Genomic DNA, 27,221 nt, shown 5'->3' with positions numbered 1-27,221 from the left:
CCCTCCCCCACAGCAAAACTATTCCTGACTGCAGTGAAAGGCTCTGGCAGCAGGAAGCTGCTGAAGCCTTTCCCCACTACCTCTCCTCTGCCAGAGCATGTCACTGATATCTATGGCTACATGCTGCAGTGTGGATGCAGTGTGCTTTTAACTGCAGCGTATGGCGGCAAGTAGTATACATATAGCTGTCACCAGTGGTGTATACGTATCCTGTGTTACACATTCCAGGGCAGCATTCAGATTATAAATCCTTACTCTATAACTATAAATAAACCTTTAATATAATGTCAGTTTCTGGTAAAATAAAAGCAGAATTATATACACTTCCTGATGTTTTTTCTACAAAACTATGCTTAAGGCTTGGCTCTCGGGGAAAGTTACCACCAGAACTTTACCAATTCAAGTATACTGCTACAGTTTTACCACATGAACACTCTTAATAAGAGTGTCCACGTGGGGAGTTAGTCGTATAGTTCTGCTGGTAAGTTTCCCCATATAGACAAGCCCTTATACTGAACAGGGCCTGTTGTGCATATTACTACAATCTTGCATGTGCTTCACTTTTTCAGATAATGCTTCTATGACACCAGTTTTTCTGAAGGCTCAGAGTACTCTGTTTCCGTGTGTGTGTGTTTTAATAAAAAGGAAAATAGATGCCATCTAACTTAGTGCAAAGCTTTCTCCAGAGAACTTTGTCTAACAATTGTTTTATTGACACTTTGTGTGCTTTGTATATTTTGAAAGGTAAATAGTATGGAAGAGCTGAGCAAAGAAAAGAAATGGCTTCACCTTGGGGCAACAGAGACTGTCACTGAAGAAAAGTTAAAGCAAATCCAAAAGGAAATTCAAGATCAAGAGAACCTTCTTCACGGTTATCAGCAGGTAGAGTGATATTTTAATGTGGTGGTGTGAACTCTGGTTAGCTGTAAAAACAAAAAGATCAGATAAACTATTTGTTGTTTTTGTAACATTAGGGTGGGATTTTCTAAAGCACATAAGGAAGTTAGGCTCCCATCTGCCATGGTCATTGTATCCATAGTTGAGGTTAAGTGTTTCTGCGCTTCTCCACATACAAGATGCATCTGTGTTTAACTTAAAAACACTTAGTTGAATTGTTACCAAATAAAATTTTCTGGGGTTTCCTTTACTTCTTCAAAATTTCAAAAGCTGTCTTACTTGGGCCTTTTGTAAATGGAAAACCTATGAATTATTAAACTCATTCTTCTGAGAATGAAACTTTCCTAGTTGAAATCCTTGACTAGTTGCTGCTATTCTACTTAAGGGAGATATCTTTTTCTAAAAAGCAGTAGAGGTGTAGCTCTGAAGGGCATGAATAAATTACATTTCAAAAAAGCTTATATCTCTCTAGTTTTGAGTAAGCTCTTCCCAAGTTGTATAGTGTTACCTGGCATTAAAAGAATACAACCTGTGAGCTGAAAACTTTAACAAATAAAATACAGTTTGGCCAATAAAGAATCAACATTTCTGTCCCCAAAACACGTGGAAAACTAGTTTTCCCAAGAAAAACTAGGCTTGTGGAGGTAAGCTTGGCTCTATTAGCATGCATCTGCATCATCTCTCCATCTTCTTCTCAGCCCAGAGGTACAACTTGTGCCTTTGACTGCACTGGTAGAAAAGTAGAAAACTTAGAGAACAGAGCTTGAAACTTTCATTCTGGGATTGGGTATGACTCAGAACTAGGGCTGTTAAGCGGTTAAAAAAATTAATCATGATTAATCACTCTGTTAAACAGTAATAGAATACTATTTATTTAAATATTTTTTGATGTTTTCTACATTTTCAAATATATTGATTTCAATTACAACACAGAATACAAAATGTACAGTGCTCTCTTTATATTTATTTTTGATTACAAATATTGTAATCTGTAAAAAAACAAAAGAAATAGTATTTTTCAGTTCACCTCATACAAGTACTGTAGTGCAATCTCTTTATCATGAAAGTGCAACTTACAAATGTAGATTTTATTTTTTGTTACATAACTGCACTCAAAAACAAAACAATGTAAAATTTTAGACCCTACAAGTCCACTTAGTCCTATTTGTTGTTCAGACAATTGTTCAGACATACAAGTTTGTTTACATTTGTAGGAGATTATGCTGCCTACTTCTTGTTTATTATGTCACCTGAAAGTGAGAACAGGATTTCACATGACACTGTTGTAGCTGGTGTCATAAGATATTTATGTGCCAGATGCATTAAAGATTCCTATGTCCCTTCATGCTTCAACCACCATTCCAGAGGACATGCGTCCATGCTGATGACCGGTTCTGCTTGGTAATGATCCAGAGCAGTGCGGACCAGCGCATGTTCATTTTCATCATCTGAGTCAGATGCCACCAACAGAAGGTTGATTTTCTTTTTTGGTGGTTCGGATTCTGTAGTTTCCACATCAGTGTGTTGCTCTTTTAGGACTTCTGAAAGCATGCTCTCAGATTTTGTAAGGCACTTCAGATTCTTAAACCTTGGGTCGAGTGCTGTAGCTGTCTTTAGAAATCTCACATTGGTACCTTCTTTGCCTTTTGTCAAATCCATAGTGAAAGTGTTCTTAAAATGAACAGCATATGCTGGGTCATTATCCAAGACTGCTATAAAAAGAAATATATTTGGCAGAATGTGGGTAAAACAGAGCAGGAGACGTGCAATTCTCTCCGAAGGAGTTCAATTACAAATTTAATTAACTCATTTTTTAATGAGTGTTTTCAGCCTGGACGCTCGATACAATCCAAGGTAAATGTGTACTAAATGTAGTTTAGCATGCTGTATAAAAAAGTATTTGATATTCAGACGTGCTCTAAAAACAAATTATTATAAACATCAAAGTCTCATCCAACATAAATATGTTTGACTATGTGTGAGTATTCAGTGATTACAATTATATGACCTATTATTGTCTATTCTTTTTTATAAATTACTGTCATTTATGCTTAGTCTGTGTTCTATGACTGAGGTAATAGAGTAATTGCTTTATGAAATCTAAGTATTAAGAATGTGATAGAAGCAAAGTACACATGTAGATTACAGTAAAAATGCTGTTGAGCCAGATAAAATTATTATTAATAAATGAATGTGGGTTAAGTTTGTCTTTTTTGTCTTAGGAAAATGAAAGGTTATACAAGCAAATGAAAGAACTCCAGATACAAAACAAGAAAAATGAGGAACGGATGTTTAAGGAAAATCAACATTTAACATCTGAGTTAGCGTCCTTAAGGTGAGTATGTTTAAACTTCTAGCCTTTAAAGTCACGTAAATTCAGAGTTAGTTTGAAGGCTTGTGTGCTAGTCTGCACTAGTGGGATATACATTTGTCTTCACTAGTATTTTGTGCACTAACTGGCCCATGTGGACCTTGCAGTTGGGCGCTTAAAATTCCCTACTGTGCATTAACATAATACTGTCTGAAACGGGACAACATTAACATGCACGAGGGAACTTCTAGTGCACACCAGGGTCCACACAGGCCAGTTAGTCTGCACTAGCTTATCACAGACTAACTCACCATGTAGACAAGCCTTCAGTAAGCAGAACCATAAGAGCAGAACTAGCAAGCCTGTCAGATATCCTGTTGTTTGGTTTGTTTTGTCATAGATGGTGATAGGTGACTGGTGAGCTCCTATTCCATTGAAATTGGGAGGGGTGGAAGAAGTGTCCAAATTTAGTTCTTAGCCTTCCCTTTTCTGTTAGAGACCTATTGGAGTAAATAGGGCTTGTAGCTTAGATGGTTGTATTCTAAATCTCAAGATTGAATGTTTGTTCATACAAAGAATGGGCCACAGAATTAAATGAAGGCCGGGGCAAGAGCATGCCTTTTGGTAGTATAATTTTATCTGCCATGTTAAAATGTTTGGATATTATTATACATAAGTATTCTCATAAGATGAAATTCACCAAGCAGCTCAGGTCACAGAAGACCCCAGTACAGAGGAATCACCATGCTGAGGTTGTGAGTGACTGAGCAGTGGTTACATAGGGGGAATCTCCCCCTCTGTAAAACTGGGATCTGTGTCTGTAACAGCATGGAGGGTCAGCAACCATGCAAATCCAGTATTTACAAATCTTTGTATAGGAGCTCACAGCTGAGCTTAATTCATGGGGAGTAGATTCTATCCCCAGACTTGCATGTGGTTTTCCTAAGCAAAGGTTGCTTATTTGGAGTTTATGGGTCTATCTATGCTACCAAAAAAATCCACGTCTACGAGTCCAGGTCTACAGTTCATGCTGCAGCGCTACCAATAACTGTGTAGGCATTCATGCTTCAGTTGGAGCTCAGGCTCTGAAACTTGGGAGGAGGGGTGGATTTCAGAACCTGAGCTCCAACCCAGGTGGGACCATCTATATGGCTTTATTTAGTATGAGCCCAGGTCCGTAAACCCGGGCTCTGAGACTCACCACTGCAGTGGTGTTGTGTTTTTTTTTTTTTTAATTGCAGTGTAGACATAGTGGCTTGTGCAGGAAAGGGGGTAGATATCACCTTTACTGATTTTGATCAAATAATGACTTGTCTTCTTTTGTTTTATCTAATTATCATTGTGACTGGTGCCTGGGATGGGCCACACTGAGAATGCCACAGTCAGGGCAGACTGCAAGAAATAGGCCAGACCGTCCTGCCAAAACTAGTGGTTTACTCTATAGTTAGATTCACCAAGCCAGTAACAAAAGAACTTCTGCAGTACCACACCTAAGTATCCAGAAGCCAAACATAGTCCCCTTTAGGCATTCCAGCCGTTGGCTCCCATCCAGTCAATCCAATCTAATATAGTGAGAGGTTATTGAAACCCCAATTAACCATATGTGAAGTTCTTCCTAATCCCAATGGATGAGAGACATATCCCAGGTCAGTATGAATCTCAGATCTTACCCAAATATCATGCTGTCGCCAATCCTTAATAAGCCTTTAGTTAGTTTACTAATAAAAGAAAAGGAGTTATAAATAGTTGTTAAATCATATACATACAAATGATTGCCAAGTCCTTATATCAGGTTTTCAGCAGTGCTGGAATAGACTGCTGGCATGTAAAGTCTCTCTGGTAACTCCCAAAAGATTGGAAGGTCCTCAATCCATAGTTCAAAATGCTCCTTTTAGTTGTAAATCCACAGTCCAGAGAATTAAAGCAGGAAAGAGGCAACACAGGGATATATCAGAGGTCTTTTATTTGTATTGCAATGTGCATGGAAGTCCCAAACAAAGCCCACAGCACCTGTATGTTGAAAGTTACTGGTCCAAAATGCAGCCCAGGATCATATGAGCATATCACATGCCCTTAACCTTTTGTACTTAAACGCCGGGGGAGGGGAGTGGCGGCCATTGACTCCTTGCCATCTGAGGCATCCTCCAGAAGAGCCATCTGGACAGGATGAGTTTCTTCAGTAGTCCATTGTAAGAGCGGAGTGTCCTTGCGAGGCCATCACGCACAGCTGTCTAGCCCTAATGTAAATTCTGTCTGGGGGTGTCACCCAGGAATACAACACCTGTGTAAGACATAAGTACATAGCCAATCTTCATAACTTCAGATACAATAATGATACATTCATGTAAACAAGATAATCATACTTAGCAAATCTTAACTTTTCCATTGACATCTGACAACAGTGATACAGTCATCTTTCTTATACACAGCATCACAATCATCAAGTTAGCATTTATGAAGATGGATGGACTGGTGTCTGATATCCCAGGAGTAATTTTGGGCTTTGTTTTACTTATGTATTTCAGTGCTTATTCTTTTTTTAATGATTTAAAAGAAATATTTGCCAGAATTTGTAGACATGATCCTTTCATAGGGAAACCACTGAATGTGTTAATGAAGCAGAAAGCTACGTAAGATCACCAAACTGCATAATGTTCTCTTTTGTCATTGTTCCATTAGAGAACAGATGGATAAAAATAACTTCCTGTCACAGTTAGAGCAGGATTCTAAACCAACAAGAAACCAGAGTTTCACAGAACTGATTTCAGAACTTCGAGTAGCACAGGTAAGTGGATTTTGTGTTCCGGAATTGTATACCTGTTTAAATATTAATCTCTCCATGTAAAATAAATATATCCATTGATACCATAGACTTATTGTGTAAAGTAAAATTGGAAATTTTGTAGCATATTTCCTTATGCTAAAATAATGTACCATTTTATAGTCTTTATTAAAAACCTGTCTTGCTTTAATACTTGAAAATAGCATGAATGAATAATCAATTGAATGCACAAAACTAGCCTCCAAAGATGCCTTTAGCCATTATCATCTCTGTGGGTGCTTCAGTGGTTATCCTGAAATGTTCTATGAGAATGATGGCAGCCAGCAAGGTGGTATGCAGACATTTACAGGTGCACATTTTGTTGAGACACTGATAAAGAATACATGCTAGTCTCAGGCAAGTTTAGTGTAGTGTTTAAGGAGTGTTTTTCAGTTAGGTTCTAGATGATAGCTGGAGGGTGGGTGCCTTTGCCAGTTCAGAGTTTTGAACTGTTTCTGTATTCTGCAAGGGAAGGTTTTGCTCTTGTGATAGACAGCCAAAGATGTCATTCCTGAGAAGATAAATTTACAGATACAGGATACCCTCTGGATTTTCCAAAACCCTATTATTTGAACCTTTGCTTTATCCCTTCCTTGTCCACCAATAGAGCAGAGACCTGGCCAGAAGGGAGGTCATGGGGAGTGGGGCCATGACAGCAGAGCTGCAGAGGGCTCCCTGTACAGCCAAAGGACAGCGGTGGTCCTGACAGGGCAGAGCCTAGCTCCAGCTGGGGTTCCCTGCTGTGCTCTCCCATGACTACTATGCCCCTCTTCTCCCCTGCCCCAGGGCATCTTGTGCCTGCAATAATCAAGAAGGAGCAGCACAGGGAGCCCTCTGCAGCCCTGCTGTCATGGGAGGGAGTGAGCAAGGCTCCCTGTTCTCTCGATTATCTAAACTCCCCATTATCTGAATAAAATCCATGTCTCCCATGCTATTCGTATAATTGTCAACATACTGGAATGAGGGCAGATCTCCCATTTTAAATATGGAGAAGCTGAGGCAGGAAGATTGTCACTTTCTTAAAGGAGAGGGAACAAGTCTCTCTGTTGGGTGGTCAGAGTGTGAGGTCACATCGCACTCAAAGGGAAAGACCTGGCATCTTGGAAGAAAACCAGTAGGTTGTAGAAAGAACCATATCCAGCCAGCAAGTGTTCATAGATCTCACAAGGAGGCATGTGGATTTCTGAGAAACCATCCTTCTCATTCGTTTCCCTTTGGACTTGGGAAAGCAGGAGACCTAGAAGCAAATTGTTGGTTTGAAGGGTCTCCAAGAAGGCATAGCCGGAGTAAGGCTAAAGGTTAGTGCTCGCTGATGCAAATGAAGTAGACTGAAGTTTGGGAATGGGTTTATGTTCTTGATATATGTAAACTCATATTTTTTGCCATTGTGCCGAGACTAAAAAAAGTTTTTTTTTAACTGTGGTCTACTTACAGACTGAATCTGGATTGTTTGGCTTCTAAGACTGATCTAATAAGAGCCTGTTATGTTATAAGAGACCTCAGATTCAGCCTCTATTGCGTGACTAACCTCATATAGTCTTCCTGCACTGTATTGTAGAAAGGATACTATCCAACATGGACAATCACATCGGCTGCTAAGGGACCAGTGCAGCAGCTGTGATTCATCTTATGATGGAAAAACACCAGTTACTTTTTTTTTTTGTAGAAAACGTATGTTCTGTTGGTTTATTTTTCTTTACGTGTTTTCTGTGAATATTAAGAAGGAAGAAGCCAAATTGCAGGAAGAGATAAAACGGCTTAAGCAAGACAAACAAGCTCTTGAAGTAGATTTGGGACAAATGAGGAGAGAGAGAGATTTGGCAAGAGCCCAAATTGATTCTACTTCAGGTAAAGTACTCATTTGTGGAGGCTCTCATTCCAGTTAATAATTGGATGATTGCTCTTTACCTGTGTTTCACTAAATAAATGTATATAACACTTAATTATTTGTAATACAGAAGGGCTTAAATAAATGTGATATAAAGGCTTTTGAAATGCTCTTATATTTGAAAACTTAATTTGAGTCGCACCTTTAAATTTTAGTAAAGAAAAAGTAGTGGCAAAGTGCCTGAAATATATCTGAGAAAGCTTTGTTGCAGATTTCTAAGAGGAGTATATTAAATCAAGTATTTTTGCCTTCTAGGTGAAAAATCTTATGAGATAAAGATTATAGAAGAATCATACAAACAGGAAATCAGTCTTTTGAAAAAGAGACTTCAATGGTATGCAGAAAATCAGGAGCTTTTGGACAGAGATGCAAGTCATCTTAAAGATGCAAAACAAGAAATTGAGAAATTGAAACTACAGGTGATCACAACAGTTCAAGGTTTATTTTTGTGAATTAGTATTTATAGAAATAGTGTCCATAGAATACAACTTGTTTTTTCAGTATATGTTATCTATCTTATTCTAAGTGCAGTATTGGAATACGTCAAAATCTTTTATTTAAATACTGAGGGCCTGATATGGAGAATGTACATTTATTATGTGTAAAATGGAGGATTTAGATGTATGAGAGCTTAAAACTGTTTTTATTTGCATTTGACACTTCAGTGGCATTTCTGGAAATAATTCTAAATTAATAGTTCTTTAGGCCATGCAAATCATTGACTAAGACTACCAGATAGGAGTTACGTTATTATACTAACATTTGAAAAACATACCATACTGTAGTGGATAAAGCAGTGTTACCCAAAGTGCGTGGCATGCATGCCTCAGAGGCTGAAGGAAATAGCTATAGGGGACATGGACAGGCTTCTCAGTCATTCTCCAGAGTCAGAGGAAGCTTTATTTTCTTGAGGGAAAAGTCTCTACCTGTAATGGTTGAAAAGAAAACCTTTCAAAACATGAAACAAGTAAAACCAATGCAGAGAGCCTGAAGCAATATCTGTGAGTGTGAACTGCCCCATTTATATCAATGGACGCTAAGTCAGATGCCAGTGATACTATTTCCCTGCTCATGAATGCATGTAGAAAACAGAGGAAGTATTGTATTATAAACATCCTAAAGTGGGGGAGGAGGTTGCAAAGTAAGATATATGTAGGCCTTTAACAACACATGGTAGGTGGGGAGGAGCTGTCATTGGTTTCATTTTCCTCAAAGTAGGCTCATTTTCAAACATTTGGGAAACACGGTAAGATTGCTCTCATTTGGATGAACAGTTTTGTGCATCAAAGGTTAAACTTTACACCGAAGCATTATTATTACCCACGTTTTTAAAATAACATCCACCATTGATGCAGTAGATAATGGGAATGTGTGTTCATTTAACGGTCCAATATTTCTCTAGCAATGCATTGGAATATTAATATTCACTGGAATCTCCAGATATTAGACTTGAACCTTGATGGCCAAATTTTCTCCTGTGACAGAGCTTTTCTTGGTGATGGGGAGAAAGGGGCGCATCTGGTTCGGTCTCCCTGAACCTCAGAGCCAGCCCATCTTAGATATGATTTAGAGCTGCTGCTGGGCATCTCTAAATTGCATCACTGAATGCAAAGCTGTGAATGCTTAAATTGTGCCCTTAACTGATCGTACGTCAGTGGAAGACATCATAGCTTAGCTCTACCATACCACCTCCCCATACCACCCCCTCCTCTGCATGTCAAGAGAGTGGGGGGGAAGAGGCTCAGGGCACAGACCTGGCAAAAATTTGCTCCCAGGGAGTTCCCTTCATAAGGGAATTCTCTGCTAGATCTCTGCAGCTTGGTTACAGTTCCGTTACCCCATCTGGCACAAAGAGGCCATAGCCCAGCATGAGAATATAGTTCATAGACTTCTGTCAGACAAACTATACTGAAAACTAGGATAGACTTCTGCACTAGTCCTGTTCAAATATGAAGCTCTTTCATTATAGTTAATTTGAAATAATTGAAATATTTTAAATAATTTTTAATAATTTTAAAATATTTTCAACTGTGCTAATGAAGTGAACCTGTTGCATATACTTTTTGTAATGTACCATTGAATATGTTGGATAGGTTGATAATCTCAGAACTGAAGCTGGGAATCAGTCTGGGCAACAGAAGAAACGTTTAAAGGACAGAGCAGCAGATGCAAAAAAAATTCAAGATCTTGAGCGACAAGTATGTAATAACGTTACTTTTCTCAGTGTTTCATAGCTTGTGAAAAATACAGTAATCCTGACTGCTGTTGAGAGATCTTGGCAGAAATATCAAGATTACACTTTGCTGTATTGGAAAAGTCCCATGATAAAGTAAACATTTTTTGTCCTCATGGAACTGTCTTATCTTGACATTACAAATATTAATTCATTTATGAGAAATTGTTCTCATGCTGGGACAAACCCTAAAAGTGATAGTATTTCAAGCGGCAACTTACTTTATCAGTACACTTTTGAATTCTTATTTCCATGTCTAAAGACTTTGTTTAATATTTTCTTCCCCTCACATCCAGGATGAATGTTCTGGGGCCTACAGTGAAGTAATAATGGCATTAGTCTGTTGCTTGGAGAGTGATTTGGATATCATATGACTAACACTGAGATCATGGTAGAATCAAATTAGTTGGTGAATAGGATGGGAGGGAAAAGGAAAAAGAGCCCAGAAAGCCGTGAATATTTTGTTTTATATCGCCCTGAAATTTCAAAGTATCAAAAAGCAAATGGAGGGTGCATTGAAGTAGTGTCCTTCTCTATCTAAAATAATCTGAGTATAAGAATAACCCATTTAAATCAAAGGACATCTTAGAAAAAGATTGTTTAAATCAAACTACTAAACCCACAATGCAGCTAATGAGTCCTGTCTGACTATTTCAAAATCGAAAATAAATCTCTGTTCTTGCATTGGGGTTGTGGTGCGTGCCTGCTTGCACATGTGCCTCTGTATTTTTTTAAACATTGTGTCCTCTTTACAAATCATCCCCCAGCAAATTGCCACCTTCATCTTTTTTAAATGAATGGTAATAAAGTAAGAAATAAGAGATTTTTAATTCAAAATCCAGGAAACTGCTTTTTGAGATGGTCAGTGTCTGACTGTTGATCACAGAAGTGTACAAAGACGTGTACACTTTGAAGAGTACTGTGTGAAGGACTCTTCACACATTCTTCACACAGAGCAACTTACCTGAGTGAGTGAAGCACCAGTGAGGACACAGTAATTCAGATAAGGCTTTAGGGTCACTGTTCACAGCTAGGCTGGGCTAACTTGGTTGCTCAGACCGAGGTGCTGATGACCCAAGTAAACTTTTTAGTGATGACAATGCCCTGTGACTGAACGTACATCTCCAGGCTTTAATAATTGCTCTTTTTGTAAGGCCAAACTTTCTCATTGATTCAGTTGCTTTCATACCAAATACTTGTGTTTGGGTGAGGGGCACATTAGAAAGAGAGGGATGTGCCTTCTGTAAATCCGTTTCTAGGACGGGGTGGGCAAACTTTTTGGCCTGAGGGCCACATCGGGGTTGCGAAACTGTATGGAGGGCTGGGTAGGGAAGGCTGTGCCTCCCACTTCCCGCCTCCTGACTGCCCCATCAGAACCCCCAACCCATCCAACCACCCCTGCTCCTTGTCCCCTGACTGCCCCCTCTCTGGACCCCTTGCCCCTAACTGCCCACCTGCTCACTGTCCCACCTCCTATCCACACCCCCGCCCCCTGGCATGCCACCTGGGACCCCTGATCCATCCATTCCCCCCCACTCTTTGTCCCCTGACCGTCCCCTCCATGGACCCCCATCCCTAACTGTGCCCGACTCCCATCCAACCCCCCTCCCTGTCTCCCTCACCCCGCCGGGACCCCTCGACCCCTCCGGGACACCACCGCTTATCGAACCCTCCCTGTCTCCTGACTGCCTCCGCCCCATCCAACCGTCCCCTGACTGCCCCCCGGGACCTCCTGCCCCTTACCCTATCCTCCTTGCCCCCTTACCACACCATTCAGAGCAGCAGGACAGGCTTATTGGAAAGCTGCGTTGCCCACGCAGGGCGTGGCTGCGGGGGAGGGAGGACAGCGGGGTAGGGGCTGGGGATTAGCCTCCCCGTCCGGGAGCTCAGGGACTGGGCAGGACGGGCCCGTGGACCGTAGTTTGCCCTCCTCTGTTCTAGGAGAACCCAGAAAGCGAAGGAGTTTTGTTGGAAAATGTTCCTTTTGAAGAGTATAATGCATCCCTCTTCAGATCCTGGGATGCTTGTGGCATAAACCTCTGAGCACTCATCATCTAAAAGTGCTCCACATGTGGACCTGAAGTTCCTACTCCTAAAGATCCATCGTCCTTGCCTGGTAAAATCTCGGGACAGAGGGCGATGAGTTCTAGGTCAAGCCATAAATCTTCTCAAGCCTCAGACAGAGTAGCCCAAGGCCCAAAATGGGTATGCTGTCCCAACCTCTCAGCAACAAGGACCCCAGTACCGTTGTCTACCCTGGTACCAATGTTATCTACTCATCTGTCTTCAGTACCACTGTATTCTGTACCAAAGTCCTGTGTGATGTCAAAAGACCTACTGGTCTCTTTGGTATCGGACACGCCTCTATTAGGCTTCGTGAAGGAGCTTAATCCCAAGTACCAACCACTGCTCCTATACCAGAACCAAGTATATCAACACTTCATCCAGAGCACAGTTTGAGGGCAGTCCAGGCACACCAGATGGCACAGTTTCTTCTCTCCAGGAGGACGATACATTTTTGTCAGACTCTGAGGGAGGTAGGGAAGTTTCAGTGTCTCTAGGGGTCTAAATATTCATGTTAGTAAACACCCAAGGAGGACTTGAGGGCAGAGTCTTATTACAATAGACATAGAAGTTCACACCCATGGGTTTCGCATTCATTCATTAATGAATGTTTCTTGGAGCCACTAGTCCTGGAATCCCCAAAGGGAGAGGCAATCCTTGTTTTAATCTGAAATGGCACACTGGATCTGGTCCAAGAGGTGAATCTAGCTGAACAGCACTGTAATAGCAACCATAATGTAATTAAATTTAACATCATTGTAAGGTGGAGAAAACCAAAGAAACCCACCACAGTAGCATTTTAACTTCAAAAAAAATTTCCACAAAAATGAGGAAGCTAGTTAAATGGAAATTAAAAGGCACAGTCACAAGATTGAAATGCCTGCAAGCAGCATGGAAACTTTTTAAAAACTCTATAACAGAGGCTCAGACTAAATGTATACATCAAATTTAAAAAAACAGTAAGATGACCAAAAAATGCCACCATGGCTAAACAGAGTAAAAGAGGCAGTTTGATACAAAAAGACATCCTTTAAAAGTTGGAAGTCAAATCCAATATCACACAGTTCCATCATCTTCCTCTCACCCTTCTCCTAACTAGGTACTGCTTGTTAATCACCCTCAGTGGAATACAATAGGTGTCATCACTCAAAGAAGAACAGGAGGAGGCTACATACCTGTAATTGAAGTTTCTTCAAGATATGTGGTCCCTATCTGTATTGCAGTCCCACCCTCCTTCCCCTTTACTGCGGATCTATTTGATTTGTGGTGGTGAATCACACCACACCCTGCCCTTACTTGCCTCACATGAAACTGTGACGTGGAGCAAGGGCACATGCGTGGACCAATAGACACTACTACTTTCAAAATGTCCAGCTCCAGACACATGGCACATGTGTATAACCCTCAGTGGAATTCAGATAGGGAGCACACATCTCAAAGAATGCCAGTCACATGTAAGAAACCTCCTCTTAGAAACCATTAGACAAGGGATAAATAAAAAGATAGAAAATATATAATATAGAAATCCATGGTATGCCCACTAGTTGAATACTGCTTGCAGTTCTGGTTACCCCATCAAAAAAGATACGTTAGAACTGGAAAAAGTACAGAGAAGGGCAACAAAAATGGTATGGAACAGCCTCCATACAAAGAGAGATTTAAAAGACTGGTACTGTTCAGTTTAGAAAAGAGATGACAAAAGGGGGATATGATTGAGGTTTATAAAATCATGAGTGATGTGGAGAAAGTGAATAGGGAAGTGTTGTTTACCTCCTCAAATAATACAAGAACCAGGTGGACACCCAATGAAATTAATAGGCATCAGGTTGAAAACAAATATAAGGAAGTACTACTTCACACAATGCAAAGTCACCCTGTGCGATTCATTACCAAGGGATGTTGTGAAGGCCAAATGTATTACTGGGTTCAAAAAAGAATTGGATAAGTTCATGGAGGATAGGGCCATCAATAGCTATTAGCCAGCATGGTCAGGGATGCAACTCCATGCTCTGAGTGCACCTAAACTGGGACTGGATGACAGGGGATGGATCACTCAATAATTGTACCTTTCTGTTTATTCCCTCTGAAGCATTTGGCACTGGCCATTGTTGGAAGATACTCGGGCAAAATGGACCATGGGTCTGTTCTACTATGGCCATTCTTATGTTCTTATTGACAGTGAAAACCACAATATTTATTTATCAAATCTCTATTTAACGAGTTATATTTTTTTTTTGACAGATTAAAGAAATGGAAGCAATTTTAAAAAGAAGGCATCCAAATTCTTTGCCTGCTTTGATATATGCTGCTGCTGCAGCATCTGAGGGAGGTGGTGACATTTCGGCTAAATCCAATACAATTGATTTCCTGGAAAGAAGAATAAAAAAGTTAGAAACAGAACTTGAGGGGAAAGATGATGAAGCTAAAAAAAGTCTACGTGCTATGGAACAACAGTTTCAAAAAATAAAGGTAACTAACAAGGCTATCAGCATCAGGCCCTTACATTGAGTAGCAGTGTATTCCACAGGTAGTGAAGAATGGTTCTACTGAATGTAAGGGTATCTGTCTCTAAGTATTAGCATTGCAAATCGAAGGAAAAGATAACATTTGGGGAATATTTTGGGGCCAGAAATTCCAAAGCTTTGTGCATTTAAAATATAGTCATGTAAAAGCATTTTGAAACTGACAGAGGAGGAATTAAATTTGCAAGAGAGATTGCTTGGGTTGTCTTAAAAAACTTTTCATAAATAGAGGAAGGGGACTTGGTCTTACAGGATACAGAGTGGAGGTACACACATACTGAGCTGCACACACAAGTGAAATAAGTGTGCAGGCAGCAGTGGCATAGTCCACTTACAAATTGCAGTCTCTTCTGCATGTTGAGTCAGAATCTGTGCCCCCACCTTTTTCTTCATGGATGTCCAGGACAGAGAATTGTTAAGTTGTGGGTTCGTGGACTGGGGATTCTTGCAGAAACTGTCCTGGGCCCTGATTTGCAGTATGAAAAGTAGGTGTTAGGTTGCCATTGCCCAGGAAAACTTATACTTCTGCCAGGATCTTGGCACCATTTCTGAAATCCTGTGTTGGGAAGTCCTGCTGGTATGGCAGTGGGCTTTGTTCCACAGGACCTGTTTTGGTCGCTGCTTACCTAGCAGGGAAGGAGAACATGGAAAGACTGAATCAGCTGGAGATAGACCCCTTTTGAGTAAACCTTAGCACTCACCTGAATGAGAAATTACCAGCCTTCTGCTTGTGACACCAGGAGAAGAAAATACGTTTCTAAGGTTTGCCTTCTCCATCCAATTGAGAGAGAGCTTTCTTGTGTATCTACTAGTACCTCTGAAACAGAATGTCCTGACAGAGCTCAAGAGAGACAAGGGTTTAATGATCTTGATTGCCCCATACACACCCGGATGGAAAGAATCATCTTTTTGTTCTGTTTGTACATTCTTGTCCATGATATGGGTCCCTAAGGATATGGCAGTGGGCAGTCCCATCACAAACTATTAAATATTTGCAAAGTGGAAACTAGCAACAGTTAAAATGCTATGTTTAACAAAAATATGAAATGCTCTGAATTTCTTAGTGAGCCAACGTGTTCTTAATGTTAAACTGAGAATGGAATGTTAATTTGTCTGTTCAGACTGATTGCTGAATAGAATAATCCAGCACAATAATACAATGGGAAACACTCATTTTCCTAATAATTGGCTTTAATTATTTATTCTCTTTCTGTTATAAGGTGCCCATCTATCCTTACTAAAAATAGTTCCTTAGTTTGCTGATATACTGTGCTTTTTTGTTGCAGGTAGTCTTAATGAGTTATTACATTCATGAGGCTGCTTTCTGAACTACCTAATTTATAGTGTTGTAAATATTCCTGGTTTTGTTATATATAATATGTTAAACATTTACTTAAGGTGCTTAATCCCTTAATTTATACAAAAAAGAGGGAGTAATAGATATGCAACTCTGTAAATTGCTGTTTTTTCTCAGCTTCAGTATGAGCAAAGACTTGTAGAGCTTGAAGAACTCCTTGCCTATAAATTGATGAATGAACCACAAAAACCGCATGACAGCAAAGCCAGTTTTACAGCAATTGAGCAAGAACTTCGTAGTGTAAAGGAGAACCATCAGATCACAGTAAAAAATCTTCAAACAGAAATTGAAAATCTTAAAAATCAAAACTCCCAGTTAGAACTCAAAAAATGTGAAAGAGATGATGAAGACTTACAATCAATAGAATACCAAGTGGAACAAGCTCATGCTAAAGCCAGGTTGGTAAGACTAAATCAAGAATTAATCACCAAAAGCAGAGAGATACAGGACCTAACAAAAACTGTGGAGAGACTTCAAAAAGAGAGAAGGACGATGTTGTCAAACCATAACTCAAGTGACAAAACTGACAATAAGGAAAAGTCTACAGAAATTTTGAAAAAGGATATTTTAGCAACAAGTAAAAGGAATGCCAGTACCAATGAACCCTTCCCAGACACTCTTGATGATAAAATATACCAGCCACATAACTTTGCCGATTCCCATATTTCAGAAGTTCTGCAAGAAAATGCAAGGTTAAAAGATGAGCTAGAAAGACTGTCTCTAGAAATGAGCCAGCAGAGAGTGAAGTCTCAGGCAACACTGGCTTATTCTGAAAGTAACATACGAAGGTAAAACAGTCATCTCATGCATTTATTAAAACATTGGAGTCTTGGTGGGAGATCAGTAATGATACAGTGCCTTTTGACAAATAGATCACATGTATGAATCCAGCTCACATTAGTAATGACCTAAAAGCTGCTACCTTCTCATGCTACCGTCTAACTTAATTGGTGGTTTCTCTACACATGTTCATAGTCAAGTGTATACGTGTCACAAAAATTGCCACCTAAATTGGCGCCAATTGGCATCTTTCTGGTCATAGATGACTGGATAAAATTGATGTTTTTGAATGGACGAGAATGTGAGGCAAAGTGTGCTTCCCTCACGGGAGTCCTTACCCTCATTTAGGAACAATACGATGAGAAGAGGACTTCTGTGTAGTATAGCACTGCTATTAAGCCCTCAGGCAGGTCCAGATGAGTGCTTTTTAATAAATCTAGAATTTGTTATGGCTTTGAGTAAGAACAAGCTTATTTAATATAAATTGTTGCAGCATGGATGCCTTTGTCTTTCATCTAATAGTGTAATACTAATATTTATAGCCCAAATCTTCAAAATTAGACACATGCATAATTTCATATACAGTTACAGTCACACACATGGTGTTTGCAATCTTTGTAACTTCTAAGAAATGAAGCGTGTGCAATTTTGAAGTTATGGGGCCTATAATTTAATTATTTTAAATGTATAAGCATATATAATTTTGTTGCTACAATTTTGGGGAACAGCTATATTTATAGCTTTCTTTTACAGGACAAAGGAAGATACAGCAGAATACATTGCAGCTCTAAGAGCATCCCATCAGAGAGAAGTAGAGAAAATTCTTTGTCAGCATGCAGTGGAACATTCTGCTTCTAAAGTAGCTGAACTAAATAGCAAAATTTCAAGACAAGAAGTAAAATAAAACAGTTATACACCTATTGTCCTAATGAATGTTAAGAGTTATTAACTATGACTTTAACAGAAAATGGTCAAAATTTGTGATGATTTAGAAATTAAATATTTTTAAAATAAGTCCCATTTCTAAAAGAATATGACATTCTCAACAAATGTATGTATATTACTTAATAAAAATGTAGAGAATATACAGGGCATAAAGATATGATATGATGGAAATATTTTAAATTCAAATCCAGTACACAACCAATTAACTGCATAACTATTGGCTTTTGTACAATACAATTACTATTAATATTAAGATTCAAGAAATGCTTTCATATATTTTAATTCTAAGATTCAAGAATTGATTTTATGTATTACTTTGAAGGTTTTAAAATCTGTCAGTGTTAATGAGGAATATTTAAAATATTTCCTTAGATCTTAATAAGACATCTACAAGAACAAGTTAATGAGCTGCACAGAGATCAAGAGGCCCTTGCAGTTTCACAAACGCGAGAGGAAATCTTGCAAAAAGAGGTAAATGAGAGGTTTGTTGTGATTTTTTTTCAGTTTTGAGCTATCTGATTATAAAACAAGAAATCTTTTGTTTTATTTCTAAAAGATTTTTATATTATTATTTCCAATAATATAAAATGAAAGCAGCCTGCAAAAATCCCAGCTTGTGTCCACTTTACCTTACCTTAGTCCATCCCGTGTTTTGCTGCACATTGGACTACCCACATTTGCCATCCTTGCCTGTCAACTGCCCTTCTCTCCAAATCTTCCCATTTTATGTTGAGGTGCTTGGTGTCATGTTCATTTCCATGTTATTTGCGGCCTTCCTTTCTTTCTTCTTGCGTTTTCTGGTTTTCATTCAAGGGCGGTATTTGGTAAGCTTTCTTTTTCCATTCTCAGCACACGTCCCAACTACTGTCATCTTTTGTAGATTATTTGTGAGAGGGTGCCTTGTTCAGTAATTTTTCTGACTTCTTCATTTGTCTTCCTATCTCTATATATTATTCCCAATATTCTTCTCAGACGTTTGTGATGAAATGTATCCAGCTTTTGCGTATCTTTCTTGGTAAGTTGCCATGTCTCACTGCTGTATGTTGTGATGGCAATAACAATTGCTTTGTACACGTTCAGTTTTGTCTTGAGGGAGATGTTTTTGAGTTGCCAGATGTTTGAGTCTTCCAAATGCAGCATTTGCCTTCCCAATTCTTCTTCTTCTTCTTCCCTTGGAACTAGTACCATCTTGGCTGATGGTATTTCCAAGATACGTAACATTGTCCACTTTCTCTAGTTTCTCTTCTTCAATTTTGATTTCTGTCCCTATAGTCCCCATTAACATGACTTTACATTTCTTTGCATTGTATTTCAAACCCATCTTCTCCATTACTTCATTTACTTGGTTTGTGCATTTTTGTAGTCCGTTGGCATTGATAAGAGCGATGTCGTCAGCAAAGTCTAGATCAGATAGCCTTGAATTGTTCCATTTTAGGCCATATGTACTACTGTCGCATTGTTTTAACACATAGTCAATGACTAGCATAAACAAAAAAGGAGACAGGACATACCCCTGCCTTACACCTGTCTTGATGCTGAATAGCTTACTCAATCCATTTTCCATTTTAATGCAGCATTTTGAGTTGGCATAGAATGCCTGCATAATGTTAGATAATTTTGTTGGAATTCCATATTGTTCCACAATTTTCCGCATTGTTTCTCTGTTTACTCTATTGAATGCCTTTTGAAAGTCCACAGAATTGATGGCAAGACTGCCTTGGAATTCAGTTGTGTTCTCAGTAATCCATCTCGGTGAAAACAGCGTCTGTGCACGATCTCCCTTGTCTAGATCCAGATTGTTGTTCATGTACGATGGTATCCATCTTTCCTTTCATTCTGTTCAGGAGTACTGCTGCTAATACTTTTCCTGTGACAGATAGAAGTGTTACTCCCCTCCAGTTTGAACAATTGTTTAGGTTTCTTTTCTTTGGTAACTTGATTATGATACGAGGGTCCATTCTTCTGACACTTTCTCCTCCGTCCATATTTTGTTGCACAGCGAACAGATGACTGATTCCATGTCCACTTTAGGTCTTGGTAAATTAAGTTGGTTAGCATTAAGTTTAATAATTGCTCTTTATCTTTGTGAATTTTAATTGGTTGGGATAGGATAGGATATTTATGTGAGCAAAGAAGCAGAACATGCAACAGAAAATTTAACTTACATAATGCTTGTCCATTTCGCTTTGGTCTCTAGTACTTGATTCTGTGAAATCATGATTAGAAGTGACTGATGTGTGTGAAAACTGCTCCATTGTGATAATTCAGATGCAATTAATTTTTTAAGAGGCTGGTGGTTTGTTGTTTTTTAACTAAGTGGGAAAAGAAATTGACTGGACTGTCAGGTAATATACGTTTTTAATAGACTCCTTCCCATGTAAAGATACTATAATTTGTTGTTTTTAATAGAGATTAAAATTTGACTATCTCAGAGATTTTACAGAAAACTCTATTAGGTCACCTAGTGCAGTGCTTCCCAAAGTGTGAGCCATGGCTTCTTTGGGGAACCACAAAGAATTCATAGGGGAGACACAAATGTTTGGAAAAAGATTTTAATTGATATGCCTGCTTTTGTTTTTCTAATTAAGAGATTATTAAACTAGGCCTAAAAATCACCTGCATCTTATCTATGGGCCTGTGTCTTATGCAGCTGCTGCTGCCAGACTGTGAGCCTCTTTGCCCTCCATTCCTGCTGGGGAAAGTGTTCATCAGGAAGTCTCTCAGCTATAAAGGCCCTGCTGGAGCAGAAGGCAAAGACAGGCTTCCACTGCTGTCAGCAACTTCATCAGCACATATGGAGGGGGGGAAAGTGGCTGAGGGATAGACAGGGGCATCTTATCTTCCTCAGGGAATGATTTTTACCAAGTTCTAAGCCTACATGTAGCAAATGTTTGGCTGAAGATCATGGTTTTAATAAAGTTAAACAGAAATGGATGAAAAGCAGACAATACAATAGTTACATGATGTTTTGGTTTTTGTGTCTCAGTATTACTGTGGAAAGTCCACAGTCACAATGTGGTGTTTCTTTGCATACATTAATGAATGAAAGTGTGAGGCCAGGGAAACTACAAAGACATTTATTACCCAAACACCTAGAATTTGTAAATGAGAGCTGCACCTTGTTTTCCTTCAGAAACCAACAGAATTAAAGTGGCAAACAAAAAGTCATGTCTAAAGAAGCAACTGTTCTTCTTCAAGTGCTTGTTCACGTCCATTCCACATTAGGTGTGCGCGCACTGTGTGCACGAGCGTCGGAAACCTTTTTCCCCTTAGCGGCTCCTGTCGGGCCGGCGGGGGGCCCCCTGAGTGCTCCAGTTCCTTCTTACTGTCCGTGGCAGCGTTGGAACAACCTCTCTCTCTCTCTCTCTCTCTCTCTCTCTCTCTCTCTCTCTCTCTCCTATGAGAGCAGTCCCTTAGCCTTTCTCAGAGTTGGATAGCTATTATCAGTTAGTTAGCAGACCTTTGTTGTGGACACTTAAGTGATTAGGTGCTTGGAGGCTTTCAGCACCGCCCCAGGCTGCGGGACATGCCGCAGGCCCACGAGTTTAAGGCTTGTGCCACGTGCCGCAAGCCTATGTCAGTTAGTGACCCCCATGACTCGTGTCTACGTTGCCTGGGGGAAGAGCATCAAACTGAGTGGTGTAAGATTTGCAAGGCATTCAAGCCAAGAACAAAGAAAGAAAAAGACTTTTGTTTGCAGCAGTTGTTGATGGAGGCCGCATTGCAGCCACCAGGCCCGGAGCGCCCAACGTCAGCTCCAGCTTCCTCGGTGCGTAGTGCCCTGGAGCCGTCGAGAGACCCAGCACTGGCTAAACACCGAAAGGCTAGGCCCCAGCACTGCTCATCCTCCTCGGTGCGGCCCACGGCGCAGCCAAAAGGAAGGCGCGGACATTCCCCGCATAGGAGGCCGGCGTCTTCCAAGGCCCTGAGCACTGACAAGAGCAGGAAGGCCACTATACCGGTGCTGGCACCAGTGGCTTCAGCACCACAAGTCCCACTGAGCCCAAGCCTAAGTGAGCTCAGTGTGAACGATGGGCTCGAGGACGTAATGGATCAGCCCTCCATGCCTGGCACCTTTGAGGCAGCGAAGGACCTCATTGAGCTGTCGGCAACGAGCCTCCTCCCATATAAGGAGAATCCTCTGGCACCCATGCCACGGGTGCCGTCAAGGGGTAAGTCGGCAATGGTGTGCTGTTCGAGGACACTGTCCCGGCATCGCTCCCAGAGTTGGTCCCGGTTGAGCTCCACGTCTGCAGACTCCCAGTTACCCGCGGCTCAGAAGGAAGTCACAGTACTGGGAGTGGGTCGGTGTGAGGAAGTAACGGAAGGGGCACAACACTCTCCAGCACCACTTAGTGATCAGCACTGGGAGGAGTTGAGACTGCCCTCGCCGGAGGGCTCCTGCAGACCCCTGTCCCGGGAACGCTGGCCCCCGTCCCAGTCCAGGTCCCCTTCCCGGTCCTGGGGATATCGGTACCGGTACCACTCCCATTCGGTTAGGAGCCGCTCGTTGATCTCCTGCCAGCACAGATAGTCGGCACCGCCATGGCCTTTGCGGTCGGCATCGCCGCAGTCTGGCACCAACTCTGGCTGTTACAGTTACTCACACCGTGCTCCAGACAGCAGGGACCCCCTCAGACAGGTTGGCACCCCCAATGGGGGCTGCCAGTCATTGGCCCTTCTGGACTCCTTGGGCCTATCAACAGCACCAAAGGGCCCCATCCAGGCTGAGCTACTTGGTGCAGCGGTCCCGGTCCCCACGCTGACGCCTGACGGCGCTGGAAGCTACAGTATCCAGGCCTCCAGCATCCTCCCAGGATAAACCGGAGAGACCAGCACCGAGTCCGGTGCCGCCTCAAGGTCTCCCGCCCTGGCCCAAGCCAGAGGCCCCTCCCATGGGAGAAGGGGAGCAGGACCACCAGCCAGAGGGGGTTGAGCAGCTGCTAACCTCCTCGTCATCCCCGGATGAGGCGGTGGCGGGTACAGCAGTGTCCAGCCCTCCACCCATAGACCACAGAGCCTCCCAGGAGCTACTGCGTAGGGTCGCCTAGAACTTGGGGTTGCAGCCCGAGGAGACGGTTGAGCAAGAGGACCCCATGGTGGACATTTTGAGCCCCAAAGGTCCATCTAAAATAGCGCTTCCACTCATTAAGACCATCCAATCGAATTATAAGACTTTTTGGCAGACCCTGGCCTCCAGCGGTCCAGCGGCCAAAGGTGTGGAGTACAATACTTTGCCCTATCAAAGGGCTACAAATTCTTGTTCTGCCACCCAAGTTCATGCTCCCTGGTGGTCTCGGCGGTGAATGAAAGGGAGCGCCATGGACAACAGGCCCCGGCCCCTGAGGCCAAGGAGGCAAAATGCCTTTGCCTTTTTGGCAGAAGGGTGTACTCGTCAGGGGGCCTTCAGTTGAGGATTGCTAATCAGCAGGCCATCCTCAACAGGCATAATTTTAGCTCCTGGGTGGCGGTGGGGAAGTTTAAGGACAACCTCCCGCAAGGTTCCCAACAGAAGTTTACGGCCCTGGTGGACAAGGGCAAGGCAGTAGCTAAGACCTCTTTCCAAGCCTCCCTGGATTCAGCAGACGCGACGGCCAGAACAGTCGCCTCGGGGCTGGTCATGAGGCACTCGGCATGGCTTCAGGAGTCAGGCCTGCCACCTGAGGTCCAGAATACACTTCACGACCTCCCCTTTGAAGGGTCCGGGCTCTTTTTGGACCAGACAGATGCAAGCCAGCAAGGACTTGAGGGCTACACTTAAGTCGCTGGATATGCACACCCTGGTGACTCAGAGGAAGCCCTTAAAGCCGCAGCCTCTCCCTCAGCGCCAGTACCAGCCTCGTCATAGGCATGATCCTTACCATAGGCAAGGCAGGGATACCAGGCAATGGTGCAATAATAACTACAATAATGCTCCGGGTCAGAACCAGCTGGGCACTAAGCCAGGCTTTTGAAGGTGCGCTCGGGGACAGCATACCAGACCAGTCACTGGATCACAGAATCGTAGAATATCAGGGTTGGAAGGGACCTCAGGAGGTCATCTAGTCCAACCCCCTGCTCAAAGCACGATCAATCCCCAACTAAATCATCCCAGCCAGGGCTTTGTCAAGCCTGACCTTAAAAATATCTAAGGAAGGAGATTCCACCACTTCCCTAGGTAACGCATTCCAGTGTTTCACCACCCTCCTAGTGAAAAAGTTTTTCCTAATATCCAGCCTAAACCTCCCCCACTGCAACTTGAGACCATTACTCCTTGTTCTGTCATCAGCTACCACTGAGAACAGTCTAGATCCATCCTCTTTAGAACCCCCTTTCAGGTAGTTGAAAGCAGCTATCACATCCCCCCTCATTCTTCTCTTCCACAGACTAAACAATCCCAGTTCCCTCAGCCTCTCCTCATAAGTCATGTGCTCCAGTCCTCTAATCATTTTAGTTGCCCTCCGCTGCACTCTTTCCAATTTTTCCACATCCTTCTTGTAGTGTGAGGCCTAAAACTGGACACAGTACTCCAGATGAGGTCTCACCAATGTCGAATAGAGGGGAACAATAACATCCCTCGATCTGCTGGCAGTGCCCCTACATATACATCCCAAAATGCCATTGGCCTTCTTGGCAACAAGGGCACACTGTTGACTCATATCCAGCTTCTCGTCCACTGTAACCCCTAGGTCCTTTTCTGCAGAACTGCTGCCGAGCCATTTGGTCCCTAGTCTGTAGCGGTGCATGGAATTCTTCCGTCCTAAGTGCAGGACTCTGCACTTGTCCTTGTTGACCCTCATCAGATTTCTTTTGGCCCAATCCTCTAATTTGTCTAGGGCCCTCTGTATCCTATCCCTATCCTCCAGCGTATCTACCTCTCTTCCCAGTTTAGTGTCATCTGCAAACTTGCTGAAGGTGCAATCCACACCATCCTCCAGATCATTTATGAAGATATTGAACAAAACCGGCCTGAGGACCGACCCTTGGGGCACTCCACTTGATACCAGCTGCCAACTAGACATGGAGGATCTGTTCCTTTGTTTCCTAAACAGCCTGTCCTGTTTCTCCCTTGCGTGGTCCAGCATTATGTCAGACCGTTGGTACACACGGTCTTACACATGGTACGGAACGGGTACTCACTGCAATTCTCTTCCCTCCCACCCCCTTTCCCCGTCCCTCTTCAGGGACCCCTCTCACGAGCATCTCCTAGAGAAGGAGGTTCACTCTCTGCCAGAGGCGGGGGCGGTAAAGGTGGTGCCGCGTGGCCTAAAGGGGAACAGTTTCTACTCCCGGTACTTCCTCATCCCCAAGGCCAAAGGGGGCCTTTTTCCCATTTTAGACCTGCACAGGCTCAACAAGTTCCTGGTCAAGGCTGGTTCCGCATGGTATCTCTGGGCACCATCATCCCTTCCCTGGATCCGGGGGGCTGGTACGCCGCCTTCGACATGAAGGACGCATACTTCCATATCGCCATCCAGCCAGCACATGGGTGGTTCCTGCGCTTCACCGTGGGCCAAGAACATTACCAGTTTGCGGCTCTCCCATTCGGTCTAGCCGCAGCCCCACGGGTATTCACAAAATGCATGGCGGTGGTAGCGGCCTTCCTACGGAGGCAGAGGATCCGGGTTTACCCATACCTCGACGACTAGCTCCTGACAGGTTGATCCGAAGCGGAAGTGCGGGGCCACGTGGAGGTGGCCCTGAGATTGTGCCGCGAGCTGGGGCTCCTGGTCAACGTCTCCAAGTCCACTCTCATGCCCACGCAGAGAGTGGAATTCATAGGGGCGGTCCTGAACGTGGTGCAGGCCAGAGCAAGCCTTACAGTATCCCAATTCCGGGCTATGCAGCATGCAGTGACCTCCCTGCGCCGGTTTCCAATGACAACAGTCAGGTGTGGCATGCACGCAAGTGGTCAGGCATGCCAGACTGAGACTCAAGATTCTCCAGGTGTGGCTCGCTCGGGTGTACCGCCCAGGCAGGGACCCCCTGGACTTGGTAGTGACAGCCCCAAGGGATGTGCTGGACTCCCTGCTGTGGTGGCAGTCCCAGCCTGTGGTTTTCAAAGGCATCCCCTTTGCTGCCCCATAACCGGACCTGACGCTGGTGACGGATGTGTCAGACCCCGGATAGGGGGCTCACCTGGGGGTTGCGGTCCGGAGCAGAGCGGTCGCTCCATATCAACGTGAAGGAGCTCAGGGTGGGTCATCTAGCCGGCCAGACCTTTCACACTACTCTGAGTGGTCACAGTGTGACAATTCTGACAGACAACACTACTGCCATGTTTTATATAAACAAGCAGGGTGGGGCCCGTTCCTCGCCACTCTGTCGTGAGGCTCTTCTCCTCTGGAACTTTTGTATAGCCCACGCCATTCACCTTGAGGCGTCATATCTCCCGGGGGTGCAAAACGAGCTGGCGGACTACCTCAGTAGGTCGTATCGCACGCACGAGTGGATGCTCAGAGTGGACGTCGTGCTTTCGTTCTTCTGCAGGTGGGGGTTTCCCCGGCTAGACCTGTTTTTCACCAGGGTCAGTGCCCAGTACCCATGGTTCTGCTCGTTCCAGGGCCACAGCCCGGGCCCAGTCGCAGACACGTTTGCAATCCCGTGGGGAGGGGCTTGATGTATACCTTTCCCCCGCTTCCCTTGGTACACAAGGTCCTGCTCAAGGTACCCAGGGACAGGGCGGCAGTGGTCCTCATTGCCCCGACATGGCCCCCCCAGTGCTGGTATACAACGCTCCTAGAGCTGTTGTTGGAGGCCCCGGTAGTCCTGCCCCTACATCGGGACCTCATCACGCAGGACAGCGGGCGGCTTCTCCACCTTGACCTGCAATCACTACACCTGATGGCGTGGAAGTTCGGTGGCTAAACGCCTTGGAGAGCCAGTGCTCCCTTCCTGTGCAGCATATTCTGCTTGGCAGTAGGAAGCCCTCTACCAGGGCTACCTATACGGCCAAGTGGAAAAGGTTCTCATGTTGGTGTGAGCCCTGACAGGTGCAGCCGTGCCAGGCCCCGGTGCAAGCCATCCTAGAGTACCTCCTGCACCTCAAGCAGCGGGGGCTGGCCCCATCCTCACTCAGAGTGCGCCTGGCGGCCATCTCCGCCTTCCATCCATGATTTTCAGGGGGCTCAGTGTTTTCCCACCCAGTGGTGGGACGGTTCCTTAAAGGATTGGAGAGGATCTTTCTGTACTCACGCCCCCCGGAACCTTAACTTGGTCCTCTCTAAGCTCATGGGACCCCCTTTCGAGCCCCTCCCTCCTCCACCTTTCCTGGAAGGTGGCATTTCTGGTGGCCATTACCTTGGCCAGAAGGGTGTCTGACCTGAGGGCTCTCACCTCTGAGCCACCGTATACAGTGTTTCACAAGGATAAGGTGCAGCTCCAACCACACCAAGTTCCTCCCTAAGGTGGTCTTGCAATTCCA

The 27,221-nt window shown here is 43.2% G+C and overlaps 1 protein-coding gene across 4 annotated transcripts in view; it reads left to right on the top strand.

The window, feature by feature from the left end:
* Window positions 1–27,221, top strand: part of CEP162 (centrosomal protein 162) — an 84,972-nt gene that overhangs the window by 43,571 nt on the left and 14,180 nt on the right. For 3 of the 4 annotated variants that reach the window (XM_077812770.1, XM_077812773.1, XM_077812769.1), the window contains 10 exons: window positions 745–882; window positions 3,120–3,232; window positions 5,888–5,993; window positions 7,751–7,877; window positions 8,173–8,336; window positions 10,011–10,115; window positions 14,456–14,683; window positions 16,211–16,881; window positions 17,627–17,768; window positions 18,191–18,289. In XM_077812770.1, coding sequence (XP_077668896.1) covers window positions 745–882; window positions 3,120–3,232; window positions 5,888–5,993; window positions 7,751–7,877; window positions 8,173–8,336; window positions 10,011–10,115; window positions 14,456–14,683; window positions 16,211–16,881; window positions 17,627–17,768; window positions 18,191–18,289 — 1,893 coding nt within the window. The remainder of the gene's footprint in view (window positions 1–744; window positions 883–3,119; window positions 3,233–5,887; window positions 5,994–7,750; window positions 7,878–8,172; window positions 8,337–10,010; window positions 10,116–14,455; window positions 14,684–16,210; window positions 16,882–17,626; window positions 17,769–18,190; window positions 18,290–27,221) is intronic. The other variant, XM_077812772.1, reaches the window with a different exon arrangement.

This window comes from Eretmochelys imbricata, chromosome 3 (genome assembly GCF_965152235.1).
Source record: "Eretmochelys imbricata isolate rEreImb1 chromosome 3, rEreImb1.hap1, whole genome shotgun sequence".
Lineage (NCBI taxonomy): Eukaryota > Metazoa > Chordata > Testudines > Cheloniidae > Eretmochelys > Eretmochelys imbricata.
Note: the sequence above shows the minus strand (reverse complement) of the source record. Positions and strands in the feature narration are given on the sequence as shown.